The 21,569-nt window shown below is 51.6% G+C and overlaps 1 protein-coding gene across 5 annotated transcripts in view; it reads right to left on the minus strand.

The window, feature by feature from the left end:
• SNX29 (sorting nexin 29) overlaps nucleotides 1-21,569 on the minus strand; it is a 550,741-nt gene that overhangs the window by 420,300 nt on the left and 108,872 nt on the right. For all 5 annotated transcript variants that reach the window (XM_019928689.3, XM_073792297.1, XM_073792298.1 and 2 more), the window contains one exon: nucleotides 1,061-1,124. In XM_019928689.3, the coding sequence (XP_019784248.1) occupies nucleotides 1,061-1,124 (64 nt within the window). The remainder of the gene's footprint in view (nucleotides 1-1,060; nucleotides 1,125-21,569) is intronic.

Raw genomic sequence — 21,569 nt, forward strand, 5'->3', positions numbered from 1 at the left:
TGTCACTGGAATTTATTTTCATTGCAAAATAGCACTGTCTGAAGATTCCTTTTTTAAAAAACTCTTTTGTTTTCCAAATCACGCTTATTTGCTTTCATATGTTTCCATAAAGGATGAGGGAGAAGCTTGTCAAGCGGGGCCCAGATCGAGGCTTCAAAAGGAGAATCACGACTGCATGTCACTAGGGACACAATTCCTGCTCTGAGCACAAGAATAAGAGGGTGACACGAGCGTACACACACACACGCACACACACACCCGTCCCCTGGCCCTCAGGGAGGCAGCCCGTCATGCTCGCAGAGCCTCGGCAGATAACTGCATGCAAACCCCTCTACTGAGCACCCTGTGGCCAAGACGAGGTTCTGGCAGTGGAGCAGCTCACGTCTGGGCAGCCGAGCAGGAGCAGCATGGCTAATACCTGGCTGGTATCTAGCCCTGGTTTCAACAGGGAATCAAAATGAATAAGACCCTTTGGCCTCTCGGTGCCTGCAACTAGGCTTTTGGGGAAGTCAAAAGACTCCAAATGCCATTTTGCCCTATGTGTCCCTGACTTGAGAAAATTTTAAGTATTCTAGTGCTTGGAACATGACGGGTAGACCCTGAATTAAAGGTCACCCACTACTTAAGGAGGGTCGCACGGTGACGGCTATGGGGATGGAGCTTCTTTCTGAGGTAGTGAAAATGTTCTAAAATTCTGGTGATGGTCGCACATATCTGTGAATATGCTAAAACCCATTGAGTTGAGTACTTTAAATAGGTGAATGATATGTGAATTCTATCTCAAAGGCTGTTTTTTTTAAAAAAAGAATTAAAAAATAAAAAGGATGGCTTTACAAATTCTCAGTTTGTTCTAAGATAGTGCGAGGATCATACGGTTTTCATTCCTTGCTAACACTCAAGCCACAATATATATGCTAAAGTGGTATATCTGACCAAAAAATAAGAAATCACTGGTCACAACTCTGCCAATAAAGCAAAACTTCCTTCACGGTGATACTCTCTCTGCCCCAGATGTAGAATGTCCACGGTAGACTGCCCTCAAGCACGGAGCTCTCGATACCTGTTCTCTTCTTCCAGCTCATCCTTCCTGGTCATCATGGCCACGATGGCCTGTCGCAGTTCACCTAAGGAAAAAAGCCAAGTCCAAATTAACCGGCAGATCCCGCCTGCTACACCGCCCCACACGGGTCTGGATTATGTGCTATTTAGGGCCACTTGTCTAGACAAGTTCCCTTTTCCCTTTCAAAAATAATTCCTATACAGTCTAAGAGATCCAGTGGGCTCAGTCAATCACTCTCATTAGCCACACAAAACCCAAAGGCAGAGCAGGATGAGAATAACTGTGGAGGCGTTTCCTTAGCGAATATAATCAGCCGCTGCAGAAGAAACAGGCTGGTAATTTCTAAGCACTTTTCCAAGTCTCTGCTACCGGACAGCAACTGTTTTGAACAAGAGTATGTTCCCAGTTACAGCTGTTTATCAACCGCAGATCAGACAGCAGATCACATGACAACTGACTCCATACCGACACAGAAATTCTCAAGTTCACTAAGAGATCTGGTTTTCCTGCGCTGACTCCCATAGACTCTGAAGGGGGGTGGGGCCTCTCCAATGCACAGTCCATAATTACCTATAGGAGTGACTCTCCCGACATCTTCAACGTTGGAAAGCATTCACTGACAGAAAATCACCCCCTTTAAAATCAGTAAGCGCCCACATTTCCTATCTACATCAAAAACTTGTCACTGTCCACCCACGGTGGACTGTTTACCGTAACACTCAGATCTCAAGACCAGGAACTTGTGAATTTCTCCTGGAGAGCCAGTTTTGTTTTATTTTTTTCCCTAAGGAACCCTGTGAACTTTATGTCCCTCTTGGGACTGGCCGTGAGGAAGACAGCCGAAGTTACAAGTCCAGTGAGTGCACGTGGCCCTGTGGCCACCACGACGTGTCCCAACCCTCCCCTCTGATCGCCAACCTGTATTTCCACCTGGTGCCAATTTACATATAACCCATCTCACTCTATTTTTTTCAATCTGTTTTAATATGCTGCTTCAAGTCCTCTTTTGGGAAGAAGTATGGTTTTTGGTTTCTTTTTTTTTTTTAGCTAAAATTTGAACGCTTCTACTTGCCAAGCTCTGTTCAAAGCCCATACTGGCGCTATCTTGTTTAGTCCTTTACACACACCTAAGAAACACTACCCCACACTGTTGGGGTACAAATAAATTGGAAAGAAGGGGGAAATGGGGGAGGAAGAGGACACAGATAAATAGGCAGGTCCCTCGGTCCCCTTATACTCCGGATGCCCAGGCACAAAGAGGCCCACCAAAGACCCTGAGGCAAGAAATAGGTCCCAGGACCCATGCTGCCCTCAGGCTGCTACAGAGGAGATAAAAGCCCACAGCCCAGGCCCCAGGGGAAGAAAGAGAAGGAGGGGAATCATGGGGGCTCCTCCTCAGCTTCTGGGTCAGACACCAGAAGCCACTCTGTTCAGAAGAGATGGGACAAAAAATAGACCCTCCCTGGCTTTTCTGACCCAGAGCAGCCACGTGGGCATCACAAGGACACGACTAGGAGGTCCAGGCCCTGGCTTCCCCATCGCACCTGTGACAGCATGAAACCTGCAGGTCACACAGTGAGAAACTGGGCCTCCTAAGGTGCTGATGAGGAGGCGTGTCTGAGGTGTCCCTCTCCTGGTGTCACCAAGGAAGATTCAAAATTCATTGGGTCGATGCAAACTTACTGAGCACCTACAAAGTCCAAGCCCTGCTCTCGGCACTGTGGGCAGAGGGTGAACAGAGGAGATCAAAGTCTCTACCTGCAGCAGGCAGGCCTCCTCCCCTGAAGGGGGACAAGCAAAGCAGCATGGAGCAGTCGTAGCGACAAGACATGCCAGGAGGAAAGCCCGGTGCGGTACACAGATGGGTGGTGGGAGGGTGCCACTTCCTGGGTGCTCCGGGAAGGCCTCTCTGGGGGAAGACATGACAGCACAGGCCCGAGGAAGGGAGGGAACCAGCGTGCTGCTCTGTGGAGGGAAACACTCCACAAGGCACAAGGCACGTGCAAAGGCGCAGGGACAGGCGTGAGCTTGGTCACATGAGGAGGGCAGGGTGACCCGAGGAAGGCGGGGAGGCCCACGTGGCCCTGCCCTCAGGGAGCTTCTAACACCCACCAGCTAAGCACTCGGGGTACACTGTCTCCTTGGTGCCGCAGGGCAACTCTATGGAAGCTATCTCTGAGTCCCTTTCACAGGTCTGCTAACAGGCTCAGGGGGAGGAAGTGTAAAGACACAACTGGAATCTGAGTCCAAATCTGTCCAATTCCAACCTCTGCACTCGACCCCAGGAAACAGCGATAATTACCACCACTCACATGCAGGGACGTAAGAGCTACAATTTCATCGACAGCGCACAGTGACATTAAGTCAGAAGAACGAACCTGAGAGGTAATTAAATAAGCTACACAACCACACACCTTTACATGTCAGAGCCAGGAGGGAAACCGAGGCCTCCAACTGGCCCGTGGGATGTGTGTGCTGTGTCCAGAACCGAGGCTGCTGAGTGGCACGGGGCCAGGTAACAAGGCTGCAAACAGGACCCCTGGGGCTCAGTTCCTGGCACAGGTTGTAGGACCAGAGCCACACAGGGTCCTTTGCACTTTTCGCAAGGTCTGAAAATTTGCAAAAGGGAAACAATGGGCAGAAAAAGCGTTTCCAGACAAGATACTACTAAAGGTTAGAAAGAGCAGAGAGGGCGAGACTGGGAAGAACAGAGGGAAGGAGGGTTAGGCCCTCAGCAGAGATTTTTGTTTTGTTTTGTTTTTTAATTTTTATTGGAGTAGAGTTGATTTACAATGTTGTTTTAGTTTCAGATGCGGAGCAAAGTTAATCAGTTATACATATACGTATATCTACTCTTTTTCAGGTTCTTTCCCATATACTTCATTACAGAGTACTGAGAAGACTCCCTGTTCTCTACAGTAGGCCCTTACTAGTCATCTATTTTATCCTCAGCAGAGTTAATCAGCCTAAAGAGATAGGAAAGAGGCCGAGCCGCTGCCCTTCAGTCCAGGGGGGAAGGGAGCTGACAGAGACACAGATAAAGTCCCCATGTGCTACCTGCCCGGCCACGGGCTGCCTGGGGTTACAACGGCCCCCCCAGCTCACACATTCATTCATTGGTAAACATCTACTGAGCACCTAACTACTGGCTACAAGGCACCTTCCCAAGGGGAGAGCCAGGCTCCCGACTTACCTTAGGAAGGAGTCCTTGACAGAGGATTTCTTAATGGAGGAAAACCACACACATTCACGTGTGCCTACGAGGAGACAGAGTCTGTCTGACTTTGCATTCTGAACATGACCAGGTAATGAGGGCCCCGGCTCTCAGCCTCTCTGAGCCTTCCTGGCAGGCACAAGGGGTGAACGGCACCCACCTTCCCACCTCCCTGGGATGCTGTAAGGTTCAGAGGAGAGACCAGACAGGACAGTACTAACTAAGTCAGGGCACTGCCTGTCGTGGACGGCAGTGGGGAGCACTGATAATCTAGAAGAACTCAACGTAATGCTAGATTTCACATTTCTAACTAAAAACACTGATAAATCTGTAAAAACGGAAAACAGCCAGTAATTTAATCCCATGACACCACAGCCATGGGGGAAAAAAACAAAAATTCAAGACAATATATCATTGAAGGCAGGCCAGGTAGTGTCTCTTTCGTTCTTATCTTCAAGAAACCCAGAGCAGGTGGCAAGGCTGCAGGCCGGTACTGGAGACGCAGCCTCAGGAAATGCTCCTTTACTCCAAGGCCTGTTTGAAATCTGAATCTTCTAACGAGGACTTCTTCTGGAGTTCTCAACTGGCCCAAACTTCTTATGGGAGCAAAGGACTGGATAGTCATCATTGCAACACGAGGCTAGAAGAAGTGATTTTTTTTTTTTTTAACATAGACTATTTTGTAAAGCGGTTTTAGGTTCCCAGCAAAATCGGGAGGAAGGTACAGAGGTTTTTTCGTCTACCAGCAGCCCCTACACACGCACAGCCTCCCTCATTATCAATAACCCCCCACCAGAGTGGGACATTTGCTGCAACTGATGAACCCATGCTGACCCATCATAATCCCCCACAGTCACGTCAGGCTTCGCTCTTGGTGTTGCATATTCCACGAGTTTGGAAAACTATGTGACAACATGTATCCCCCATGACAGTATCATACAGAATAGTTTCACTGCCCTAAAAATCCTCTGTGCTCTGCCTGCTCATCCTCCCTCGCCACTAACCCCTGGTGAAATCTCCTCTTAATCAAGGGAATCATGCCAGCCTTCTGTTCTGCAGCGCATGGCACACGCGTGCCTGATTTACACTAATGAGCCACGTGCACTGGATGTAAGTGGGATGAGCGCTCGGCAGAGCACATGTGCCCAGCACACGCACACCCACCACCAGGGCGCTTGGCACCGGGTACCCTGGACCCGACAGGACAGGAGGGTCGTGCTCCAGGGCCCTCAGTCCCGTGGCTGTGCCGAGCCTGTCCTGGAGGGAGCAGCTCACTGCCCACGAACAGGATCCTTATGCTGAGAAGTTGGTGTCATGCCCTCTCCTGGCGTCACCAGACGTCACCAACCCCTTTACCTGGCCTCTACTGCAAACAGCAATCCACCTGGGCCAGGAGCCTGTAACAGAGCCTTCTCGAGGGACTTTCCCCGAGTGATGTGACTGTACTATTTGGTCCCTCCCCACAAATGTGAGCGCCTCTCCCTGAATAAACCCAACAGAGTTTTTCATTATGGTGCAAACATTTCACACGAGCTCTCTCCTCTTCATATATGTTAATGGCTATGCCCGGGCACAATGCTATACAGCAGGTCTCTAGAGCTGACCTGTCTTGCTTGCCTGAAGCTTTATACCTGGTGAACAGCATCTCCCATTCCCTCCTGCCCCAGCCCCCGGCAACCCCCCTTCCACTCTCTGCAACTCAGAGTTCGACTATTTTAGATTCCTCATATAAGTGGAATTAGGCGGTGTTTGTCCTTCTGGGTCCAGCTTATTTTACTTAACATAATGTACTCCGGGTTCATCCATGTTGTCACCTATGGCAGGAATTCCTTCCTTTTTAAGGCTGAATGATATTCCAACACACTGTTGTTTCATGGATTTCCTTGTGTTCACCAATCCCTTCCAACCCAATATGATAAAACCCATCTACTCAGGCCAGATGAAAAGGCACCTCTTCTGGGAAGCCCTCCGTGATTCTCCTACCCCTCAGCAAGCTGCAGAGTGTGCAGTAGCTAACTGCCTCTGTCTCCTGCAATCATCTCACAACTCCTTAAAGGCGCACAGCATGCCATGCATCTGGGGTCCCCAGAGCTCCCACATGCCAGGAGCTTGGTCAAGGTCTACGGAAAATAAGTGATGCAGAGAGACGATTCCTATCTGAGTACAACACAACTAAAATGGAGGGCAAACGTACCAGCTGTCACGTGGTGGGTACTTCCGTGTCTAGTAACACGTCAGCACCAAAGCCTCGTTTCAATTCTCACGACCACCTAATGAGGACACTCAAAAACAAAGTGCAGGAACCCACACTGGGACAAGCCAAGCTGCCCGCGGGGCCCCAAGTCACCTTCCAAACCCTCTCTAAGGCCAAAAATTGTGGAAATTGCCCTGAGCAGGTCCAAGAGCTGGAGAAAAATAAAGTGCTTCAGCGGGGACCTGCCAGGGGCAAGAAGAAGGTCAGGTGTGGGTTCCAGTAGCTTCCATTCCAAAGACAGGAGCAGGACCCATGGAAGGTTGCTACCAACAGGTCCCAGGGCTGGGGAGATCTGTGTTCAAGCCCCAGCTCAGCCACCTACTGCCTGGTAACCTCGCGCAGGTTTCCGCCTCAGCAAAATACAAAAGGGGATAAAGCCACATTTCCTGTGGGATGCTGAAAGAGGAAACTGAAGGAAACTGAAGCCGGTGGTGTTCACACTGCAGCGAATGCAGGTTTCAGGGTCCTGTATTTCAGAGCATGATCTCTAGAGTCAGGACTCGGGTTCGAATCCTGCCTCTGCAGCTGGGTAACCTTGGGCAAGTTACCCACCCTCTCTGAGCACCTGACTCCCTTATCTATAAATGGGATCTTTACAGTCTCTATCTCACAGAAGCATTTTTGTTTTTCACAGAAACATTGTTAAGGATTCAACCCCCAGCACATAGAAAGCATTCAACAAATGTTACTGATCACCATAATTAGTGCCTTTCCCTTCAATGGTATGGGCCGGAAAGACGGGGCGGGGGCGCCAGCAGTGACCATCCAAGCACAAGTGGGTTCCACTGGTCACATTTTCAGGAGTTACAGGATTTACTGAGCTCCTGTGTACCTCAACCTTGGGAAATAAAAAGGAATGTTTTTAAGTGGTCTATGCCCTAGAGCAGCAGACTAGACAATAGAATTTTATGAACCATCAAACCAGCTCGGCATGGGCAGTGTGGGAAATCAGACCCAAAGAGTGAGGTGCCAACTGGAGGAGACTGCAAGTGTCAGGTCAGGTTCTGGACTTTTAGGCACAGCACGCAGGGATCCCAAACATCACCACCCAGGCTTTTGCAGCTGAAAAGCGTACAGTCCATAGGGGAAAGAAAACTTGGAGGAGGAAGTGTTTCCCAGGAGGACCCAGAAAAGGTATGAATGCTCTTTGGGCAAAGAACAGCCACGAGTAGCTGCGATGAGACGTCTTGGCCACAAGTTCACCTTGAAGGGGCCACAATCACACTGCACAGAAGCCACAGAAGCAGGGGGATGGCCATCGCTGACTGATGCACACCATCATCCTGTCATAACCCTTCCTTCCCCCGTCCCACACGCTGTGCCTCTCCAGCCTCTTGGACATCAAAATGACTGAGGACACAAATACAGGTAAAGCAGTACTCTGATACCTCAAATCTTTAAAAAAAAAAATCCATCGCTGTCAGACTGTCCTCTCCGCCTTCCCCAAGTTACCATCACAGAATATTCACGGTTAACGGTGAAAAAGGCAACGGCCTGAGAGCTGGTATCCGCGCACCGCCGTTAAAAAAAAAAAAAAAATCACCCTTTTGACAGGCTTTAACTTTCTATGCAGTCGCTCTGCTGACTCTCCTTGCATAGGTAATGCTGGGATTGATTTCCATACATCACATAAACATTCTACTTCTCCAAGCTCCAGGGACACACACTGGCAGAGGCGCTCCCTAACTTGTAATTTTCTCTCCTCTCCCCGGCACCGCGCATCCCATTATTTGCTAGTCTCTATCATTGTGATTTCCTTCCTCTTTATTACCTGCCTCAGCACACATTTCGAGGGAAACAGGGCAGCCTTTCTGTACTGCAGTCTCTGCAGAGCCCGGCTGAATCGGGGTCTGCCTCTCCTAAGGCTGAAAGGCAAAGAACGATCCATCTCGAAATCAGCTCGTGGCCCGGCTTCAGAGAACTGAACAGCAAATCCAGTCAAGAACACAGGAGAACGTTAACCGGAGGAAATCAGTCTGGGATACAGAGCATTTTGAATCACTGCAGAAAGGGTGGATTTGTCCATAAATGTTGCCAAGGCAGGGTACCATTTTGGGAGCAAGAAACGAGACTTAAATCTCTGCAGCTACTACATATGGAAATAAAGTTCAGACAGAAAAATTTAAATGTGCAATGCAGCAATAAAAACAATATAAATATGGGAACAAACATCTACGCCATATGTAGCAGCACAAGCCCATCTGAACATGCAAGCAAAGAACAAGTCCATTAAGGAAATGATAGTTTTGCTTTTTTTAAAAAAAAAGCTTTTGCACACTGAGGGCCAATCTAACAAAACACTGGTCCACTGTGGAAACCAAGCTCCTAAGCTCTTCGGGGCAGCGAACAGGCAGAGTGGAAAGAACACAGGTCTTCTAATCAAATCCCAGATCCCACAGGTCTCAGCTCTCGGTCCTTCCTCGCCTCTCGTCCCCTCAGCTGCAAAAATGGTGCTAATATCACTGACCGCCCCGGACAGGGCAGGGCTCGGCACCAGTTTTACTGGAACACAGCCCCACTGTCTGTTTACATATTGTCTACGCTGCTATCATGCTACTGAGGCAGATCTGAGCTACTGTGACAGAGACCGAGGGGCCGCACGGCCCAAAACATTTACCAGCTGGCCCTTCAAGCAAAAGTTAGGGGAACATGCAGAAGCTCTTGCCCCCGCTCCCCAGGCCAGCCTTCTCCACTGCGGGCCCTCTGCGGTTAGGTGTGCGGCCTGCCAGGCACCGGTGCCGACGGTGGGGCCCCATGGCTGGAACCCAAGGGGCTGGGGGCCCAGCTTTAATAAATGCGACACAGCACTGGAGCAGCTGCGGCTCCCTCCTGCCTCGTCAAAGGTCCCTCAGCTTTGCCTCTGTCCCTCCAGCTGTCCCTGCTCAGCCTCCTGCCCTAGATCATCTTCTTCTACCCTCACTGGTTCCCCAGAGGCGAGCCAGCCGAGGGCCCGCACTGCACAGGGGCTGGAGCTTCAGGCGTCTGTAGGGTGAGGTGGTGCTGAGACCGAGGGTGGCTGGCTGACCCTGAGAGAGACTTCCAGAAGTTTGGGATGGGCCACAGTGTCCGACAAAGGAGGATGGGAGCAGAGGCGTCTGGCCCAAGAGCAAACAGTTCTAAGTCGCTCCACCAAGATCCACCTGCTGAGAGCTTAGCCAGGGACGGTTTGCTGAGCTTCTGTTGCCAGGTGCAGAGGCCTGGCCAGGGAGGAAGGCACCAGGAGGAAGCCCACCCAAGAGAAGAGCCAATAAAGCCCCTCCGGGATGACAAGTCCACTCAATGCAGAGAGAAGCTGAGTTTAGCCAAGTGGCTGGCATCTGAAATGCCAGGCATGAGCCACAGAGCCCTCGGCCTGATAATGGGGCAAAGCCACAGGGGATCCCAGACTCTGAAAAGGATCCCTGTTGCTTCAGTAAACTCGCCACTGGCTGGCTCGGTCTCTTGCTGTACTAGTCTCGCTCTCTGAGAGCAGAGACGGAGCGGCCCTAGGAATGAGGCAGGCACGCCGGGACCCAGAACCCAGGCCCCCGTGAGCCCTCACATCCTCCACCCTGCTGTGCTAACCTGAGAAGATTCTGAGTTCCAGCCCATCAAGCCAAGGAGAGCGCAATGGACCCCTCCTTCCCTGAGCCCCATGAAAGCTCTGTCCCTCGGGGTGGACTTGTTCTTCTGCAGTTGTGGCTACCAAAGCCCCGCCCCCAAGCCTGTGAGCCCCTGCCAGCGGGGACCCCGGGGACCGGCACAGTCCCTGGGCACAGTACCCACAAGACCAGCAGAATGAGTCAAGGGGCGGATGAATAAATGGATTAATAAACGAGTGAATGACTGACACCCGCCGCTAAAATCTGCCCCTCACCTCCAGGAACTGAGCATGGGATGGGCCAGGCAGAAATGTCTAGTGCGTTTAATAATAAATTCAAGGACTCACCAGAGGAGCTAACTACCAGTTCACAGCTGTAAGTTCCTGCCCCAGTGACAGGAATTCAGGCTCAGATTGAGCTTTTTCCAATATGTGTCTCATGAATGGATACACATGGGAGGGAAGGGACGAATTCTTATATTTCACGACCATGACCTAAAACGGGGCAAGCCTGCAAAACCATTCCCTCCCCCTTGGCACACGAATCCAACCACACGAGTCCCAAGATCAGCAGAGCAGCAGCGGCCAACCTCCACTGGCCAAGGACCCAAACGGAAACAAAGACACACACTACAGAGAACGCTCTATTCTCACAATGAGAATGGGCGTCAGAGGTCGCTACATAAAGTACTGAAACAGTGACATCGAGGGTGGAGGTAGGAGCCTTCCCATCTCCAGCCATCAAAGGCCCTCCAGGAGGGAAATCATCTTGAGATCAATTGATCTTCAACTCCCTTTTCAAGATTAAAGGGAGAAAACTCGACGACTGTAACTAGATATCTGGGCACGTGCGGGCATGTGCAAGCATACGCACGCGCTCTCTCCCATATTCATAGATCTGTGTAATAATTCTTTGGCTTTATATAGCATCTTTTTGCAAAGACCTCAGAGAGCCTTTACAACCACTCCCTTGGGGCCCGTACTCAGTTATATTTAAAGAGAGGGCTCACGAGGGCACATGCACAGAAATAAACAGCGTTCTTCTGTGGATATATACTTAACCTACACCGCTGTTTTCCAAACTTATACTGCTTTTTATATCTTTTTCTGCCTACCCACTCCCTTTCCTTTTATCTCTAAAAGAAAGGATGAACTATATTGAGCCCAAAACATAACTTTTTAAATCGCTCTCGGGCCCAGTCTAGCTTTTTGTCCTGTTTCTCTTTCCTGCCTCCCCTTTTCCCCTGCCCACCAAGAGTTTCTGTCTTGCAATTTGTTATAATGCAAAAATTAAAATACCCCAGGACACATGCCCAGTGGCTGCTATGCATTGTTTTCTGTACGCCCAGCAAGGCGAAAAGCACTTGAAATACACAATCTCACTGGATTCTCACAACATCCCCGAGGAGCAAAGTTTACTACACCCATTATATGAATCAGGAAAGAGGCTCAGAGAAGGGAAGGGACTTGTCCCGTGCCACACAACCAGGAGGTGGCTGGGCAAGGACCCAGCCTGCTCAGGTTCCCTCGAAAGCCTGTCCCCGAGCCACGGCACCATGCCTAGCAGTCCACTGGAATGGAGCACACGCCCTAGAGACTCAACCAGCTCCTGGTGCATGGCCTCCAACAACTTTCCCAACCTTTCTCTGCCCTCCAGGAAAATCAGGAATCTGATTAAATTCTGCCCCTCCAATACCCAACCCCACTCCCACTGTAAAACAATTGTTTCTACATAATCTGGAAAGGAGAGGAAAGGTTTGAGGAACCCATGGAAACAGAATGAGAAACGAGAAAATCACAACGGATAAGAAACATCTCTTTCAATATCTTGATAAAGTTCTAAATCTTTGTGAACTTTTCCATGTGTGTAATTGTGGGTTTTCTTGCTCATTGGTGTGTGTGCACTCTCTCACACACATAGGTGCACACGCACACACGTACAGTGTTTGTTTATAATGACTTGTAATACAAATGTTAAGGCAGGTGTCCCCAGAGCAAATGCAGACAGGACCAAAAAGTAATGCTAGTGAATGCAGTAATGTGCTCCAAGGGACGTGGGGACAGTGGGAAGAGGGGCAGATGTGCCCAGCAAAGGCAGCACTCCTGCCTCCAGTCCACTGTCCCACACAGGGACGCAGCCCTGCTCTGAGAAGCCAACACCCACGTTTCTACACAAATCTGATTTTAAAGGCTGTTAACAAAGGTTTTTACCAGGCTGGCCCAACACATCATGGCTCCAGGCCCCCATCTGAGACCCTCTGCCCTGAAGTTTGAGTTCCTGACAGCCAATTATTTTGAAAACGTCAAGGTAAGTGGCACACAACAACACAGAGCCATTTCTGAAAAATCAGCTTTCTGTTCCACGTCAGAGAATGTCAAAAGTGTAGAGCTGGACGGGGCCCGAGTGGGGCTCTAATGGGGGCAGAGACCCCCAGGAGATGGGGAGAAGGGCAGGGGCTGGACCCTCCAGGGCAGCTGCCCAAGAACCCCAAAGCAATCAACTCAGGGACCAAAAAGGGTCTGAGCACCCCTGCCCTGCCCCACTCAGAAAGGCCTAGAAAAGAGAGCACCTGAGAACACACGAAATCGTCAGAAGGTTAGAAGGGGTAAATGGGGGGGGGGGTCTTAATTTCATGCTTTTCGGCATATCAAGGAGTCAAGGGCCTACATTCATTCTCTAAAAATTAAAAAGAAAAAAAAAGGATCAGTACATCATTCAGCTTTAAAGAGGTATCCACCAGAAGAACTAAAATCAGAAACAATTGTTAAGGTGAAGTTGCTTCAAGGAGAAGAAATGGAACCGAGTGAGTTTTGTGGGCAGTAAAAAGCGGGTGGGGTGGAGGTGGGGGGATAATTGCGGTTTTTTTAAATAATAATGTACTGAGGTAAAAGTCACATAACATAAAATTAACCATTTGAAAGTGAACAATTCGGTGGCATTTTAGTACACTCAGAGTTTTGTGCAATCGCCACTTCTGTGTAGTCCTGACACACCTCCAGCACCCCAAAGTAAAACCCCTCCCCCACGAAGCGGCTTCTCCCACATGTGTCCCCCTCCCCAAACCCGGACAGCCACTAATCTGCTTCCCGGCTCTGTGGAATTTCCTATCCCAGCTACTTCACATAAACTGCATCCTACAACATGTAACCTTTTGTATCTGGCTTCTCTCACTGAGCATAATGTTTTCAAGGTTCATCCACGTAGCAGGTGTCAGCACTTTATTCCTTTAAATGGCTGAATAATGTTCCGTCGTACGGAGAGACATTTTGTCCGTCCACTCAACCACTGATGGACATCTGGGCTGTTCCTACCTTTGGGCTGTTGTGAATAGCGCCCCCGTGAACATCTGTGTACATGTACTGGAGTCCCCATTTTCAATTCTTTTGGGTCTCTGCTTGCGAGTGAAATTCTGGGGACAAGTGGTGATTCTATCTCACTTTCTGAAGAACTGCCAAACTTTTCCACAGTGAGCAGGCATCGTGGCTTAAAATCACTACGTCTCATGGAACAGTTCAGAAACCTGTATGGTGAATGTCTTCGTCCTCACCACCCAGCATGGCCAGTTCTTATTATTTTGCCATATTCTCTTCAAATATTTTTTAACAAGACATTACAGATATAGTTGAAAAATAAATTATGGAGGGGGTTGGGAGGAAAGGGGTAGAAGCCAGCTGCTCACCCGGGTGAGGTGCTACTGCAGGGGCAGCAGGGTGTGCACTCGGCCGTCATACACCAAGGTCGCCCTCTTCTCCTTCACCAACATGCAAGGAGATGCTAGTTATGTGCAAAAGTATTTTATGAGAAAGACCCAGTGAGAAACACGTAGCAGAAGCAGTGAAGTGTCTGGGTTAAGGTGACAAGTGGAATACCGGTGTTAACTAGATAGTATTAGATAAATATGAAGCCATGAAAGCAGGGCTTACCTGCTCTGTATTACAAAGGGGCTCAATCAGCAGGCACCCAGAGAGAGACGATACATCCTACACAGGTGTTCACATGGGCACTACTGAAGAACTCAGGCCATCCTATTGCTATAACAGCATGAGTCCACTCAGTAACATCCCCCGCCCCCCTCCCCCCTCCCCCCCCCCCACACACACACACGATCTGTGCCGTGCAGTAGGGGTCAGCAAAAACTCATCTCTTTGGACAGAGCATGTCCTATCCAGCTGGGTCCCACCCGTGCCGGTCTCCTCCACCCGCTCCTGAAGCCAGGCAGGTCTATAATCCCTGGGTAAACCGGGGAGCCACCTTCTTCCTTTGGGGTGTGGAGGAGACTCCAATCCCTATCATAGGACAGGATTCCCAACCAAGAGGAAAACAATGCTGGTAGCATTGCCCTTCCCCACTAGTTCAAAGAGTCCACCAGCAGAATCCTCTGGCCCCACCACTTCAGGTATGTATTAGTCAATCAGAAGTAGTTCCTCCCCAGAGAATGGTCTCTCAAGGCTGACAAGATCCTGTCAGCATCCCTGACGTCCATGGACCTCCTTAATCACGAGACAAGAGGGCAACCCACCCCATTCTGCCTGCTGCAGCTCCTTCATGGGTGCAGAAGCTTTGTCCAGGGTGCTGGATTACAGGTACAGAGAATGAAGTCTCCATTGAAAGAGGTGACTTTCCAGGCTTCAGGCTCTGGGAAAAGGAAAGCCTCTCTCTCCCCCAGATCTCTCTCTCCAGGGTCTGGACCTGGCAGAGCCTAGAGTGGGTACGGGAGCACCCACGTGGGGCGGTGCCGGGGGGGGGGGGGAAGGTGGCCTTGGCCATGTCGGGATGGAGCAGATGGCAGACATTAGTGAAATGGTTCTCCAGCCACGCTGGGCTGCATGTTAGAACCACTTAGGAAGCTAATAAACAACAACAACAACCAAAAACCAAACCTCTGATTGTACCACAGACCAGCTAATCCAGAATTGGGGTGAGACCCAGGCAGCAGTGTTTTTGTGCAAAGCTCCTCACTGATTCCAGTGTGCAGTCACGGCTGGGAAGCAGGGCTGCAGGAGACCCCAAGCTGAAGATGACTCAGCATGGCAGCAGTGGCAGCAGGTAACGTTCAAAATCGCCTACTGTGGGCCAGGCGACATCCAGAGAACTTTACAGACATTACTTCCATCAATACTCCGAACAAGCACATGCTGTCTCAGTTCCTATTTTTCAGATGCGCAAACCAAGGTTCAGAGAGGTCAAACAATCTTCTCAGGGACACACAGCTAGGAAGCTAGGGCACCTGCTAGGCCTAGCGCCTGTTCCTCACCACTAGGCAGCAGAGCCAGCTACAGAGGCCTCTGTCCTTGGTCCTGAACAATCACAGTGGTTTCTCTGGGGAACTGTTTGCAGAAAGGGGGCTGACACCTATACCCCAACATTCAGACAAGCCCTATTAACTATTCCAGCCTGGCCTCCGTCCAAGGCACCGCGAGACTGTTAAAGGGGACAGAGTGCCCCCAAGAGAAGGCATGGGGTTTCAGTGTGACAGGAGCACCCAAAAGGGAAAAGTCGATGGAGAGGAGAGACAGGGCCTCAGGGTCTAGCTGCCCCTTTGCACATGGCAATTTTTCATCCACTACCAACCTTGAAGCATAGGTCTGGGCTTGGCTGTATTAAAGGAGCCAAGTTCCTTATTTCATAGAAACGGGTGGTGTCCAAGCCCCTGTTTTACAGGTGGGAAAACCAAGACATTAAATGACCTTCCTAATAGCAGCTGCTAGCAGGGCACATGCCACGTGCCAGACACTGGGTGAAACTCTGTGCGTAAATTGTATCATTAAACCCTCCAAACGGCCCCACAAAGTAGGTGCTCAAATCAAATCCATTTTATAAATAAGGAAACAGGGACTTCCCTGGTGGCACACTGGTTAAGAATCTGCCTGCCAATGCAGGGGACACGGGTTCGAGCCCTGGTCCAGAAGATCCCACGTGCTGTGGAGCAACAAAGCCCGTGCACCACAACTACTGAGCCCATGTGCCACAACTACTGAAGCCTGCGCGCCTAGAGCCCGTGCTCTGCAACAAGAGAAGCCACCGCAAGGAGGAGCCCACGCACTGCAACAAAGAGTAGCCGCCGCTCGCCGCAACTAGAGAAAGCCTGCGCGCAGCAACAAAGACCCAACGCAGCCAAAAACAAATAATAAATGAATTTATAAAAATAAATAAATAAATAAGGAAACAGACACAGAGATCAGAACATAAGCCATTTGACACTGGGACCCACAACCATAACTACCATGTGATACTCTCCTCCCAACCCCACCAGGGGATCTCAGAGACAGGAGGCCAGTGCTCCTGCCAGCCCTGTATTCTACCCCCAAAAATCAACATTCTCAAGATTTTCATCTTGAGAAGAACCAAGCCTCGGCAGATTCTGGGCAGAGTCAGCTTGGCCAGAGGTCGTGGACGTGCTTGCCCCAGCTTCTCCTCATCACTCCATTGACAGCCCTCAGGAGGAGCCCTGGAGACCAACTGAGCCTGGGGATCCAGTGCTGCCTAAACGCAAGATGCCCCCTGGATGCTGGAGGTCTGAGGGCAATCACGTTCCCTCAATTTATTTAAGCAGGTTCAAGCTGGTTTCTGGCACCTGTGACCAAATGAATCATCCCTCACATGCTGCACCTTGGAACGTACATGAGGTGGCACTGGAGTCAGTGTGGCCAGCAAGCTGAGACACAGAGGACAGGAAAAGGTGTGCAATGTGACAACGAGAACAGGTAAGGATGCCAGGTCCACAGTTGGTCCAGCTGTGCTTTAAGTACGTCACACCCACTTTGGGTCTGAGATGTTAATCTATAAGGTGAGGAGGTTAGACAAGCTGACCCTCTGGAACCCCCCTGGCTCTGGGAGGCTGTGATCATCATGGGTAGCAGATGAGCCTCCCTAGCTTCTGGCTCCAATAAGCAAACGGGAAGCACCAGGCAACCCCCTCATCTGCTCTACCCGCTGGCTGCCTGCACTTGGCTGGACTGTCAAGTGCAACCAGCAGACCTGGCTAAAGCCCCGGGTCTGCCCCGGGGGCAGCAACACCAGCACCTGCTGAGACTGGCCTCACGCACAGCAGGGTGGTGGGGTTAACTGACGGCAAGGAAGACTAATTGCATGTGAAATACCCATAAATAATCAGGACGTCAGCTGCACAGCTTCCGTCCACCCTCAGGCTGTGGCATCATATGTGTAGGCAACTGTCAAACAGACCCACACACGTAATCTGCAATTAATTAGAAGCACGTGGCTACTGAGCGGGCACAGGCAGACCTCACGCCAGACGGAGTCACACCAACGCTACACCGTCCTGCTCCACGCTTGGACGCTTTGATGTCTGCTACACAGAACACAAGCTCCCTGTCGCCAAGATGGACCGGGTTCCAGGCTCAGCTCTGCCACTTACGTCCTGTGCAGCCATGGGCGTGTCACCTGCCCTCTCTGAACCTGCTTCCCCTCCTCGGAAGTGGGCATGATGGTACCTCATCCTCCTCCAAGGTTCCAGAGGGAGACGAGGCACGCGGAGCTCAGGCAGCCAAAGGTGAGCTGACGTCTGCCGAGCTGTCACCCCTCAAGCCATGAACACAGGGAAGCGAGGCAGAACGATGCTCCCGCGTCTTACAGTTGAGGCAAGTGAGGCCCAGAAAGGTGGAGTGACACCCGAGACACACCCAGGACACAAGTGGCCGAGAAACCATGCAAACAGCTGGGCTCTCCCGAGGCCGAGTCCACCACGCTGTCCCTGGGCGTCCTGTTTTCCTTCGCCACTGCCCAACGCCACGCACACTCCCCCGAGCGTCCCAGTGACTCAGGAGCAGAGGCGACCTCTAACACCGGGCAGGGTACGGGAGTCACAGGTCAAGCTGCCCTCAGCACAGGTAACAGAGACTCCCAAGCTCAGATCAGGAGGGTGTTCAGAGCCACCCCGCTGGAGGAAGAGCATCACTGGAAACCGACCCAGCAGTGGCCTTTCACATTCACGGATGTAACACTTCACTCCTATTGCACCTTGAAAACCCAACTCAGCCGCTGGGGCGGCCCAGGGCCTCAGCTTGACCTTTCACCACCTCCCCTGCTATGTGGCAAATTCTGTGGGAGGAGGAGTAAGCCTGTCACCTCTGACTCCCTCCACGCCCGGCCTGCTGCTTTGCCTGACAGTTCTCAAAAGTGGAGGGGCCGTGTGGCTCGGTTCTGCTTGCAGAGACGTAAAGAGAAGTCTGCCAAGTTGGCTTGTGGGAACGCTTCTATTTTGCTGATAAAGGGAAGAAATAGCCAGGGCTACCCCTTCTCCCTTGCTTCCTGCTCAAAAATGGGTATGGCTGCCGGAAGCGCAGCAAACACCTTGCAAACATGAGGCGACCAACATTAGGATGAAAACTAACAACCAAAGGGGTTCGGGCAGAAAGAACCTGCTTCCCTGGCAGCACTGAGCTGCTGAAGCAGGCCGGCAACCTCTGACGCCCACACTTCCCATTCTAGGAGGAAGATAAATGCCTGCTTAAGCCACTGTTAGTGGATTTTCAACTACTTGCAGCTGAAAGCATTCCTCACTGACTTAACAGCCTCCACGCAGCACCCCTCCTGGGTCTACCTCTTTGCCTCTGACGGCCTCTCTGGGACCAGCCGCACACGGAGCCCAGATCCCACTGGGAGCTGAGCTACCTGTCCTCCCTGAGCCTCAGTGTCCCCTGTTACAATGGGGTGACACTCCCTATGCCACGGATTGGCCCTGGGGAGTAAACGAGATAAAATACTTGATGGGGTGTGACAATCTGCACACAGCAGGGCCTCAACATTCCCTGACTCCCTGGGAGACAGCACAGCCAAAACACACTCCAGCTTGGTGCTCAGATGGGCTTAGGTTTGAAGCACCTGGCTCTGTCAGTACCTGCTGTTCTACCTCAGGCAGATGAATTAACCTCTCTGAAGCCATTTCCTCACCTGTAAAATGGGGAGATCAAACTCACCTCCTTCGGCTACTGTGGGAATTAGAGGAGAATAAGTAGAAGGCATCGGGCACCAGTAGGAGCCGGAAGGCCCATCCCCTCTCTCCATCCTATTCACACCCCCCACTCCAGGGCAGAATCACCTCACAGTATAACCAAGCAGGACCCTGTGGGGCCTTCCCAGACAGACCTCCACCACCACCATGTCCTCTGCCTGCCTCTTGCTTGCAGAAAAACTTTAGCCTCCTAGGCCTTCCCCAGGTTCCAAAGAATAAACTTAATCAGAGAAGTGAAAAATGGAAAACAGCCAAGCAGGACAAAATAATAATAGTTTAGCCGTTAAACAAAGTCAAAGACCTTTAGTTCCTCCTCAAGGGCTACAGATAATGTTCTGAGCCAAATCCTTTGCGCTGTTTTGCAGAGACTGAAACTCTCACCAGGTGGAAGAAGTTAACTGCATGCTGACCGCCAGCTCCTAGACTCCAGCCAGGTTGCAACCAGAAGTTGATGATGTCGAACCTAATTGAACCCCACCACCAACCAGTCAGAAGAATGTCCAGGAGCTGATCACATAGCCCACAACCCCCGTCTCCCACCCTGAAAGCCATCCGGGAGCTCAGGCCTTTCGAGCACTAGCTGCTTGGACTCCCTGCCTGGTGCCTACAATACACCCTGCACCTCCCTTCAGCACAACCCGGCGCCAGTAGATTGGCTTTACCGCATGTGCGCAAGCGGACCCAAGTCTGGTTCAGTAACAACAGCAAATCCTCGCCTCAGAGCAGCCAAGTTTGTGCAGCTAAGTTCCTTCCGGCTCCCTTTCCCCAACATTGGACAAGGTCAGGAAGGAAAAGCATTGCCCCGGGTGAACAGGCTGAAAACCTCCTCCTGGTGGAAATGGTCACCCTCGACTCAGCTGGGGATTTGCACCTAACAGAAAGCAGCCCGAGAGAATGAGCTCCCTTCTTTCATGCTGAGTCCCTGTCCCCAAGACTTAAAAGGCTACAGAGGGCTTCCCTGGTGGCGCAGTGGTTGAGAGTCCGCCTGCAGATGCAGGGGACACGGGTTCGTGCCCCGGTCCGGGAAGATCCCACATGCCGTGGAGCGGCTGGGCCCGTGAGCCATGGCCGCTGAGCCTGCGCGTCCGGAGCCTGTGCTCCGCAACGGGAGAGGCCATAACAGTGAGAGGCCCGCGTACCGCAAAAAGAAAAAAAAAGGCCACAGAGGCAGGCCATCCTGCTTTCGGATGGTGCAGCAGGCCTGGGACTCATACCTGGAGGCCAGCCTGGAGGCGGCATGAGGAATGATGGTGTTCTTTGGGCGCTCTTCGTGTTGAGAGTTACGACTCCCGGGCTGCATCGATTCCTCACAGTGAGACTCCAAACCCCCAATGAAACCCGAAGGAGGGAGGAGGGTGCAAGGTGGAGGCCACAGACTGTCAGCTGGCAGGCCTCCCAATGAGAACACACAAGGAAGGGCCCAGGCGCTAGAAGGAGCAGCAGGCAGGAGGCGGGCACCCCTCAAGGTAGGGGTCCCCGAAGGCCACAAAGAGAAGTGTGCTAGGCCTGAGCCCAGAGCAGGCGCCCTCCTCACTCCGGCCACAGTCCATCTGCCCAGGCTGCTCCTAAAACCACGGGAAGGGAGGGGAGGGGAGAGGAGAGGCGAGGAGAGGCAGGAGCAGAAACCAGGCCCTCTCTGAGCTTCAGACCAGCAGGGGAAGCAGGCTTTAAACACAGAAAGAAACCGTCACAAACTGCTGCCGGGAAGGGAAAGACTAGGGAGCGAGAACCACGTGAGGGGGCGTGAACCACGTGAGGGGGCGTGGCCGGGCCAGGCTGAGGAAAATGAAAGTGAAAATTGGAGGTGATGAAGCAAGAGTCCTCAGGTGGGCAGAGGGGGTGGGGGGAGGAGAGCATCCAAGCAGAGGGAAGGGCCTGGCGAGTCTGAGAACCGCCCAGAGGCCAGTGTGGTAGGACAGTGAGTGACAAGCACAGGGGACAGGGATGAGAAAGGGCAGACAGGTTTTAAAGTCCGTGGCAGGAATTCAGATTTTGCCCCACGTGCAGAAAAAGGCCACTGCAGGGATCAGAGCAGGGAAGGGCGGGAGTTCATGTGTCCGCATCCCATCTGGCCTGGTAAACCGCCCTCCCGCCGAGGACAGGTGTGCAGCAGACAAGTCTTCAGTACCTCTTTCTAAGTGTCCTTGTACACGTTCCATTTATTAAAATCCTGGTACCCGAGGGAAAAATACCCTTTTCCGTTAATAATCAGGTTTGCTCCCCCAGGCCGCCAGCCCGTCTTTCAGGGGCCCGGGGCCTACAGACCCCAGAGGTGGCTTTAGGCACAGGTCTGGTGGGAAGTGACGGTGGACTGTGTGTCTTCAAAAGCCTTCTGGAGACCAGGGGGTTAAGCAGCCAACCCCTCACACCTGCCCCCCTCAGGGCGACGCCCTCCCGTCCTCGGGGCCCTCGTGGTCCCCATGGTCCCCGTGGTGGGGCTCAGCAGGCCAGGAGGGGGCCCTGGAGGCTTGCTTCTGGCTTCCTCA

Source organism: Tursiops truncatus, chromosome 15, assembly GCF_011762595.2.
Source record: "Tursiops truncatus isolate mTurTru1 chromosome 15, mTurTru1.mat.Y, whole genome shotgun sequence".
Taxonomy (NCBI): Eukaryota; Metazoa; Chordata; class Mammalia; order Artiodactyla; family Delphinidae; genus Tursiops; species Tursiops truncatus.